The 11447-nt window shown below is 36.5% G+C and overlaps 1 protein-coding gene across 1 annotated transcript; it reads right to left on the reverse strand.

The window, feature by feature from the left end:
• Window positions 1-1156: 1156 nt before the first annotated feature.
• LOC131057610 (uncharacterized) lies at window positions 1157-1887 on the reverse strand. Its single transcript, XM_057991759.2, has one exon. The coding sequence runs from the start codon at window positions 1756-1758 to the stop codon at window positions 1402-1404; it is 357 nt and encodes a 118-aa protein (XP_057847742.2). The 5' UTR covers window positions 1759-1887; the 3' UTR covers window positions 1157-1401.
• Window positions 1888-11447: the final 9560 nt, after the last annotated feature.

Raw genomic sequence — 11447 nt, forward strand, 5'->3', positions numbered from 1 at the left:
ATGGTATTGGGTCTATAGTTGAAATAATTATCATGACGTGATAATTATAAGTGGATTACATAACCTATTAATGAACTAGTATGAGATCTTTCATTTTTTAATTTTATTTGCTTTTAATTTATTCAAGACTTCTATTTATTTATTAAGATTTATTGTAATGAATTATTCATCTCTGATCTTTTCAATTAGTTGATCCTTGATCTGTTATCAATTTCTTTTATATTCTCTTGTTTAGTGCCACTGCAATTTGTGTTACGAGTTCTTGTTATTGGTGTAGCAGTTTCTCTATTCTTTTTAATTTTCTTCACCTTTTATGGGGTTTTTAACATCCCTTTATTACCTATTGGGACATTATAGAGTCATGATATTTGTGTTACTAGTGGGAGTCAATGGGGTTGTCATAGCCACTATTTTAGTTGACATATATTAGTTGTGGGTTTTAAAAGTGCCATTGTGCTTTGAAAAGGGCTGCCAAATTAGGCTTCCACATCCACTTTAATAGAAATACAATCATCCAACAAACAAGATGTTTGTTCACCATATTTCTTCTAATTCATATGGAAAAATGTTGCAAAGGTCCTAGAATCAATATAAGATGGATAATTAAGAGGTCATACAACTTTTGTAATTCAAAAGCTTTGCGACTGCTACAAATAGTAATGCTCATTGCTTGCTAAGTGGTAAGAAAATTGTCTAACCAAGGTACTAAGAGGATTCCAATGGACCTTTGTAATAAGGTATTTTCATTTGTTTTCATGTCTTTGGAGGAACAATAGCATGCATCATATGAAATTGGGAAGATGCCCATACAACAAAATAATAGGAACATTAATGAATGAGATAGAGTCTTTATATTTGTGATTAGATAATCTTATATACAATTTGATAAATAAAATAAGCAACATATTCTAATGAAAAAGTTGATTTCTTTCTAACAAATAAATAGCAATTTCAGTTTTAAGTTATTTAATTAATCTAATTACTTATATAAGATATATATGTAATTGAAACTCTTTCATTAAATTCAATTATTGTCACATAATTTGATATTGCAAAAATATCACATATATTTTATGAAAAACACACAATATTTTATTTTTTTAGAAACATTTAACTTATATATATATATATATATATATAGATTGTAGCTTTTTTTTTCCATCATAGTCTGAATCATTAAATCATATGCCATTATCCAGGAAACAGATGGAAATGACCAATAATTACTCAAACCTCAAGAAAAACACACAAGAAGTCTATCACTTAAACACAGGCATGGCGGCCAGTTATTACTCAAACCCTAAGAAAAACACACCAAAGTCTATCAAAACATGAACACAAGCAGCCCAGCAAAACACCCCACATATATGAAATCAACCTAATAAACAAAAACTAGAGGCGTTACTGTGAAGAAGCGAGCTGTTCCAGATTCTTGGCCATGCCAGGGAGAATGGAGTTGAAAAGTGCCTCAATATCCTCTTTGGAATGTCCAGCGGCAGAGTCCAACTCGAAAGACCATTTCAGCAAACAGTTGCCCTTTTCCTTTGCTTCACAGACTTGAAAGGTAGCCTGGTAGCCATTAAAGCCCGGTATGTTGGTGTCTGTCATGCGATAACTATATGAATGCTTACTATCCTCCACAACGATGAGCTCCTCTACGCCAAAAGAGTCACTGCCCTCCTGCCCAGATGTTATAGTGCGACGCACAGAGCCCACGCCCTTTTCAGGCGCTCCCTCCACTCTTTCACACGATTTCATGCCCGGAAACCACTTATGTGCCTCGTAAAACTCACTCCAGCGGGGCCATCACCCTCCAGCGGGGCCATCACCTTGGTTTCTACAGAGCCCTGCAATTTGGAGTTCGCCATTTTCTCAGAAGATGACTAAACAAATGGGGTTGTGAGATGTTTCGGAAGAGTTGGCTACATATATATATATGACGATTCTGATACCATGTTTCAATGAACGCTGCTTATTTTCTTAGACATGTGTCTTGACTGTTGACTGTTAGCTTGGCTTTGCTATTTTTGTGATTCTAACTTTGCTCCAACAAAATATCTTAGCCTTTCAAACCAGCACACATTATTTTCTGAGAGAAGTTCAAACATGCGTTCACCCATTCAAAGTATTTTGTCAAACAAATAATTGCATGTAATTTCAAGACAGTCGTTATCTTGCGTGACCTTGCTTTCTACATAACCCTGCCATTTTCTCCCATACGGATTAAAGGAACGTGGTTGGTAAGATATTAAGGACGATTGAAGGAATAAATGAATGTTTTTTATAATGTGTATAGTAAACAAATAGATAAGTCTGCTCAGTTCTAAACAGAAAAGTGTGTCTGAACACTGCATCTATTAATTCTTCTTTTCTTTTTATATCTTAGATCTTTTATCATGTATTTATCAGGAAATCTGCATCTTTTGTTATCTTATCTTCTTGAAACAAATTAGTCAAGGTGTTCACATTTAGTCAAAGTGCTCACATATAATATCCCAATATAATTGATCTTAATATCCTTGTAAGCCAAACACTCCATGATGTAATCCCGTTTTGGCTTTGGAACGGATAAATATGATAAATCGATTGAGTTATTTATTCTCTTGGTGTTCCTCTGGGCAGTGATTGTTTCTTTGCTTTAACTCCCCTTTTACCTGATTTAATTATTTGTATTATAGTTAAGTGTAAGGGTGGGAGGGCCAATTATAATTATTAAAGATTTGATTGATAGGATGCACTTTTCTTTTGTCTACATATCTATTGTTCATGTTTATAAAGAGCAAAATTTTAAGGCAAATGTCCTTTCAAAATAAGAATTACAAAACGTTTTTTTAATTAATCTTGTTCCACTCTTTTGTTTTTGGAGATTTCGTCCCTTCTTGGTGGGCTCACTTCCTTTGTTTCATTTTCTTGACATTTTTTTCTCATGCAAAGCTTCTTTAGCTTCTTCAAGATGTAATCTCATAAAGAGAGCCTAGTAGGACATAATAACTGAAAAATATTATATGAGATAGTAGGTTTTATTGCTTATTTAAAATGGTTAAATTATAAGAAAACTATTATTTTCATATAAATAGTATTTGTCAAGATAATTTTCTGCATTTATTAAATAAATTAAAAATTGCATGTGTAATATTTGCATAAAATTTGGTGTAAAGCGGAATTAGGTAGGAGGAGACACCATTCTTATTCGTTGGAGTTTATAAAATATGATAGAAAAGGTAAGGGAGATGGAAGTGGTAGGGGAAGGAGATGAAAGGTAGGTATGATTGAAATAAGGAGATGGCACCTTGTTTGAGGTATGTGACATGATGAATTCGCTGGAAGTGATTTCCTTTGCTCTTCAAAATCCACTTTGCCCATCTGTAACCCCGAATTTTGACTTCCTTTGCTTATTTAAAACTTCGATTTTCCACCCACCATTTCTTTTGCCCATGTAAATCCACGAAAAGGGAAGAGAAATATATGATAGTGCCAGCATATGAGGAGGGGTCCAGTTGGAAATAAATGTTTCATTCCAAATTTTAAGAACAAGACAACTCGGCTCCTTTATGAATAATAAAAAACGTGGAAGAAAGTGCAGGCTGAGCCGACTTTTGTCAAAGAAAGGGGTAATTACCTTTAAAAAGTGCTTATACAAGAGAAACAAGGAAAGTCATTTCAATGTCATTCACATAAATTTAAAAGAACAGAAAATCAATGAACTCCAGCAAAGAGAGAATGAAATCAGATTTGAAGCCTTGCATTTCCATACCCACATCAACATTCTCAGATATAGGACAATCATTTCCAGATCATAGAAAGAATTTGAGGGAGCAATTGTTAATGATATTGAGCAATGATCATCGGTATGAATTTGAATACAAATTCTCAGTTCTTGTCATAATTATTTTGATGTTTCACAATCATAATTTAAGCCACGTCTTCTTTGTCTTTCAGAATTAATGTAAGGAGAGAGAGTACATGAAGAACACTCTAGCATTTATCATCATCACAAAATGAGGATCAAGCTCAAGAACATTCGATCAAAATGAGGAAGATAGCAAAGAGCAAGCATGAAGATGTTAGAAAGAAAATTTTCACAATCTTGAATTTCCTCTAGAAATCCAAGACCTATTGCCAATATAGCCAGAAGAGCTAATCAAAGTTTAAGGATCAACTTGAGCAAGGTCATCATTAATGCAATTCGATTAAGCTTAGAAATGTTGAGTATCAAGAGATATGCCTCATTCAGCCACACACATGTGATGAATTACAAGATCAAGCAAGCTGAGGTGGCGACCAAGTCTTATCCGATCATAGTATTCCAAGTCAAGGCATCCAGATTCCATGCACCTAAATCATCTATCATGGAGACAACTTCCACATGGGCACAAACCTCGACGTACCTACCTTCACCATTCATTGGTTGATTATTTAAAGGACACGTGTCCCAATTTATTGTAAATTTATTATTGGTCAAGCATTAAATGCTTTATAATCTATGTAACAAACCCTAATTATGGTTTTTATCTTTCGATCTTGGCCATTGATTATGATTCAAGCTTGGCCCTTCATTGTACCAAGAACATTGTATAAGGCTCAAATCTTCTCATTTGTAAAGGATAGTAGAAAAATAGATATATTGCAAGTTGGAAGTTAGAATAGAGTAGGAGAAGAGGAAATTGTTGCTAAGAATTGTAAATAGAAGTACTCTTTTCATTGAAGATATGGTGAAATGTGTTGTTTCAACAAGTTGCATTATTTCTACTTCTCATTTGTTTCCATGTTTATTAGATGAATGAAAAGAATTGTGAATGATTGATGGTAAAATTCATTTATCCATACCACTAGCAATTTGTTGATTGTAAGTTTGCCTTCTGTGGTCAACTGGAATTCTTAAATGAGTTTGACTTCAATTGCTAGCCTCAGTGATATGCATCGTCTTGATGGTGTCTATGAAGTTGGTGGTGATTTAAACATTATTTTGTGTTGGTGTAAATAAATATTCATTATGGATATTATTAAACTTTACTTAAGTTAACTTAGGATAATGCATCTCTTCGTAGTTTGGATTTGAGACACTTAGGGAAGTGTGCACATAGGGATATAGCTTGTAGGAGAAATTCCACCTTTTGTGGTCTTATTTTGTTGTTACACTCCACATTCAGTGGGTCATCCACCTCTTGTGGAATATTATATTATTTCCCCTACCTACCCCTAGTATTTCTTACCTACCCTTGTTTCTCATTGAGCCACATGTCATGATTATGAGCTCATCCATCCATATGGCCTTACCTATATAAGCAGGCATATATTCATTGTATTGGTTAATCAAGTTGATCATTTGCATATTGATGAGAATACAGTTTCTTCTTGTCATTCTTTTGTCATTCTTTTGTCTCTCTTTTATACTTTTCATTGTGCCCTTGATCTTGGGAAAATCTCACATGGTATCTGTATGCAGGAAAACTGGCTCCATGAAACAAATATTATGAATTCAGGACTAGTCCACACACCAATGGGACTCTTGGGGAAAGTTAGGGAGTTGTATAGAATAGCTCAACTTCCCAACAGATGTTCCATTGTTCTCTATCTCACAAGACCCCTTAAGCCAATGCCTTTGCTCTTAGATCATCGAGCAAAGTGACTTAGGGATGACAATCATGAGAATGAGGGATGTTTTGACCAATCTAACATGAATGCAATACTAATTTGCATGATATTAACAAAAGATTAACTAAACTAGCATGAATATGATGATAAGATGAAAGGATTAGTAACAAAACTATCCTAGCATGCTATACTAGTTTTAGATGGTTATTATGTGATAATACAAATGCCTATTTTAAGATGCTATGAAGATTATCAAAGAGAGGCTAAATGCTTGATTAAAATGATTTAGATTAGATGCTTAGTAAAATGTCTATAAGTTTGATGCTAAAGACTTGGATGATAAATGGAGGAAAGAGAGCTCTATTTATAGGAAAAATAGGGCAATGAAGGGTCAAGATTGGATGATCTTATCAAGGGTAAGGATTGAAAGTTATCAATCCATGTTTACAATTCTCACCAATGAAATGGTGACAATTGTCAACATAAGACTACTTGAGAGGAGATGCAAGAAGCATTAAATGCTTAAGAAGACCTCATGGTTACCTTAGAAGGTAAGGGTTAAGGTTAGGTTAAAATTGCTCATTGGATAAAGCTTTTACCCAAAGGATAAACTCTTGTGCAAGGGTTAAAGAAAAAACCATGGTCAAAGCAATGAATGCCTGATGAACCCTAGGGTTAGATGAGGGTTGAGTTAGGCAAAAAGTCTCCAACCATGTAAAAAGGTTGAGTTAACCATTAATGGTTATGTAAGAGACTTAAATGGTTAAGTTGTTGAGGACATAAAGCCTTTAATGGTTATTGAAGACTTTAAGGGTTTGAGAAGTGACTTCCCTTTATTTTATGGATGTGACAATATTTAGTAGATGGGTTAGGCTAATTTAGAAGGGATTAGAAGAATTTAGAAGGGGTTTAGAGAGGCAAGTGGGAGATGTAGGAAAATGCAAGTGGATGGAGGGTAATTTTAATTAAAATAAATTACTTTATTTCAACAAAATAGATGCAAGTGGAGGATTTAAATAAATTAGATTTATTTATTTGAAGTGAACAATTTAATTAAATGTAAATTTAATTAAAAGGAGTAGAAGGGGGATTTAATTAAATAAAGTGATTTATTCAATTAAATGATATGAAAGGCCTAGGTGAATTTAATTAAATAAATCGAATAACTTATTTAAACAAATAGATGAATGTGGATGATTTAATTAAATAGAGGAATGAGAATAAAATGAACATTAAATATTCATTTATGAAAGTGGTCATTTTTATACATCTACATTTTGCCCCTCTTTAAAGTGACATGTGTGCACATGTTGATTTAAAGAAAATTGATGTGTCGCCAAAATTTGATTGATTGTGATGTCGTGTGTCAAAATGTCGATGTCATGCCCCAGATTTGATAAATGGTGTTGATAATGGCCCCTCGAGAGATGAATCAAGAAATTTGAAAATTTGATTGATTTGATAATTGTTTGTAGATTTGATCGCCTTTTGAAATTTTCTTTTGTGTTTAATGTGCACCAATTGATTCATCTCCCGAAAAAAATGATGTTTGCTAGGGTTACAAGCAAGAGCACGAGCAAAATACATGCCCCACCCACTAACCCTAATTTACTTTTACCCTATAAAAAGGTGAAAAGTGATTTCATTTGTATCATTTGTGCCTTTTGAATTTTGGTGAGAGTGACACTTGGAGAGTGACAAAATGTTGGTTCCCTATGCTTCACACCGATTTGAGCACGTTCGTCGATACCGGAGGCCTGCCACATATGGTCCACGGTCTATAAGTCATCTAAATTTTGCCCCTTTTGCTTATTGTTTTGTCGTTTTTAATCACGTTTTTTATTTTTAGTGTCAGATTCTCGCGATTTAGTGCATGGGGTCGTTTGCATAGCGCATACGATAAAATAGTTAGTGCGTAGGGTTAGTAAACTAGGCTAGCATCTAGGTGTCGTCAAATAGCATGTCACAGGTGTAGGGTAGCACATAGGGTAGGATAGCGCATAGGACCAATGGGGTAGTGCATAGGACCAATGGGGTAGCGCATAGGGTAACCTAGCGCATGCAGGGAACAAGGTAGAGCATAGAATAACCTAGCGCATAGGGTAAAGTTTGTAGCACGTAGCTGAGTTTAGCTAGTGCATAGGTGGCAGCTTAGCGCATGGCCAGAAAATGTAGCTAGAAAGGAGAGAAAATATGATGTTAGGGGGAAAACAGATGAAGGAAGATGGGTTGGGGTGGGTAGGTGTCTGCCAAGTGTTCCTAGATGGGTGTTGTAGTCAATTTTGTGTCTGCTATGCTGATGTGCGATTGTTGGATAGATTTTTTGAAATTACTTTTGCGGATGAAGTTCCAAGCTGATTGATTGAATAATGAGCTTGATTTTCTGTTGATTTGGATCTTTGATTTTTGTCGTGAATGTGATATCTGATATGAGTTCCGATTTATGATTTCTGATATGGTTCCTGATATGAGTTGTGCAATATTGATTTTTGAGGTGTTCGATATGAAACTTGATTTGATATGGATTTGTTTCAAGTTGATATGGAATTTTGACTTCGATATGGATATGATTTTCGGTATGAAACTTGATTTGATATGGATTTGTTTCAAGTTGATATGGAATTTTGACTTCGATATGGATTTGATTTTCGATATGAAACTTGATTTGATATGGATTTGTTTCAAGTTGATATGGAATTGTGATTTCGATATGGATTTGATTTTTGATATGAAACTTGATTTGATTTTCGTTGTTTCAAGTTGATATGGAATTTTGACTTCGATATGGATTTGATTTTTGATATGAAACTTGATTTGATTTTCGTTGTTTCAAGTTGTTCTAGAATTTTGACTTCGATATGGATTTGATTTTCGATATGAAACTTGATTTGATTTTCGTTGTTTCAAGTTGATATGGAATTGTGATTGGATATATCGGATATATGTGGGAACTGATATTTGGACCTGTTTTGCTTGTTACAAGAATGTCTTGGTGTTATTCAGTCATAAGAGCGATTTTCGAGGCCAGGGTCTCTCATTTCGTGATTGACGCCGATGGATAGAGATATCATTGAGAGATGTGGGTTGTCCCCTTTGTTGGACATGCCTCGGTATATCATTAATCAAGGTTTACTGACATCATTGGTGGAGAGGTGGCACAGTGACACCAACACCTTTCACTTGGTGACGGGCGAGATCACAGTCACTCTAGAGGATTGTTATCAAATTCTATGGATCCCTGTGGTAGGGGCTCTATTGCCTTATGAGCAAACCGAGGAGGATGGGACAGAGGTGCTTCACCGGATTTTCTATGATGAGCATATTTGCGGATATGAGATCCCTTGGCAAGAGTTCATAGATTTCAATTATGCCCCACTACCATCGGTATTGGCAGGTTTTGTAGGTGGATTTTTGTGTCCTGACCGTAGGTTGAAGGGATTGGTAGTGGGATGGGGATTGGTTCTTGAGGATATGGTGACACAGGGTCGCTGGTTTGCTTGGGGGTCTTGCATGTTGGCCCATCTGTACAAAGATTTGCATTAGGTGGTGTACTTAGGATACAACAGTTTACCAGTCGGGGTCACATTATTATAGGTGTGGGCTTGGGAGCACATTCCTGCATCGAGGCCACTTGTAGACAGGGATAGGCTAGTTGGTCGGGCTTATGTATATTGATACACAGGGATAGTTGTCCATCGTAAGTTGGGCAAACTATAGCATTGGAGGAGGATGTTGGATGACATTGATACGGTTATCTCGAGACTATATATGGAGTGTGAGGTGTGGGTTGAAGATGGGCTAGAGATGCCCTATATATATGTCACAATTCTTGATAGGGCGGATGCCTTTTGTCATTGAGAGGCTCTTGCACAGTTGAGTTCAATGACAATATGGTCGATAGTAGGGTATACTGTAGGGAGCATGCTTATATGCTCGTCAGAGGCAAATGTGCCAAAGTGGATTCCAACTATTGATAGTGTAGTGGTTGTGGAGGAGTACATGCATTTGGCTAGACAGATATGGGACTATGGGTTCGGGGTGGTAGATGTGGGGATGACGGAGGAGTTTGCAGTGCTCTTCATGGTCCATGTTGTAGCATGGATATCAGATCCAGCGGAGATGATTCTCATTTTTTATGATGATGAGGATGAGTAGCCCGAGAGGCTAGGGAGATAGAGAGATGAGGGAGAGGAGCTTGAGGAGGGATATGGGGATGGTGGAGGAGATGACGGGGGAGATGGGAGGGGAGTTGGTAGAGGGAGATGAGGAGATAGAGGAGGGGATGGAGGAGATAGAGGGAGACGAGGAGGTGGAGATAGAGGGAGGATTGCAGGAGTCAAGCGAGCAGTTGGTGAGGGAGGGAGTGGAGATTTGGTGATCAGAGTTGGTGGAGCTGGTCGGGCGGGCGAGGTTATAGCAGCTATGGGTGGGATGGATGAGTTTAGGCAGCCAACTCAGAGGAGGAGATCAGATGTATTACCTCCATCGACACCTAGGACAGGGACATGTATAGGGGATACTACGACATAGGTACCTATTTAGATGCGGGTACCCACCCATTGAGAGGACGCACAGATTAGGTCCCTATAGTTGTCAGTGCAGCAACTTCCGACATAGGTTACCGTAGAGCGGGATACAATGATAGAGCACTTAGGTCGAGCAGAGGCTCGAGTGAATAGCCTGGAGAGAGTGGCGGCTAGTGGTTCTATGAGAGACACACTGAGAGAGATGTAGTATGCAGCCAAGGAGGCTGAGTACTATAGGTGTTTATATGAGGAGGTGGTTTCTAGAGATCACAGAGCTCCTAGCTATACTGCGGTGAGATCCAGTCAATCCACGTGGACTCATTTGAGGATGGAGAGCAGAGGTGTGACCGAGCCATCTCGACATGATCCACCCGGAGATCCATGTGTCGGGACATCTGCTGGGAGACCATCAACCTTAGGAGATAGTCATACCTGAGAGACTTGTCTCCATTGTATTTTGATCATTGTGTTGTATTTTGACAAACATGACATCTTTTGTATATTTGACCACTTTTGAGATATATATATGACACCGATTTTTTGATCCACATGTAATGTGTTTATGGATGATGATTTATGTATTTATGTGATGGTTCTATGATGATGATGCAATGCTTAGATAAATGTGTTTGATTTGATATTGATTGATATGATTGTATGATTCATGATGCAATGATGTGATTTATGAGATGTATCTTGAAAATGAGATGTATGATAATGATATGCTGTGAGATGTATCTTGAAAATGAGATGTATGATAATGATATGTTGTGAGTTGTATTTTGAAAATGAGATGTATGATAATGATATGTTGTGACTAAATGAAAATTTTACATGATATGAAACTAATTGATCATCCTCATTCTGTTGTTTGTCATTCCTGAATAGTCACATGTTTTTGCTTTCTTTGGGTTGATTATCATTGAGCGGCTGATATGTTGAAAATTTATACAAGCATAATGGTATAATTGAACTATAATGACCTGAGAAAAATTACATGAATTTTGATATTGCAAGATGGCACAAGCGTCGAGGTATAATTGAACCAAGACATCCGGAGTGTTACTTGCGTATAAATAGACAAGATTTAACCATTTGTATGTGCAAAGTGGAACAATGTCCTCAGTGATATGTTTTGAATCACTTCTTGAGGCAAGTCTTTACATAGTACAAGTGATCACCTCATAGACAGAAAACTAAAAAAATATTGGAGTCTCCAATCACTTTCTCTAGCTCGATGCATCATTGAGAAAATTTAGGGGATCCAATAGTTCAAAAAAAATTGAAGTGCAAAATAGTCAAAACTTCATGCAAGATGTAAACAAA

This window comes from Cryptomeria japonica, chromosome 6 (assembly GCF_030272615.1).
Source record: "Cryptomeria japonica chromosome 6, Sugi_1.0, whole genome shotgun sequence".
Taxonomy (NCBI): Eukaryota; Viridiplantae; Streptophyta; class Pinopsida; order Cupressales; family Cupressaceae; genus Cryptomeria; species Cryptomeria japonica.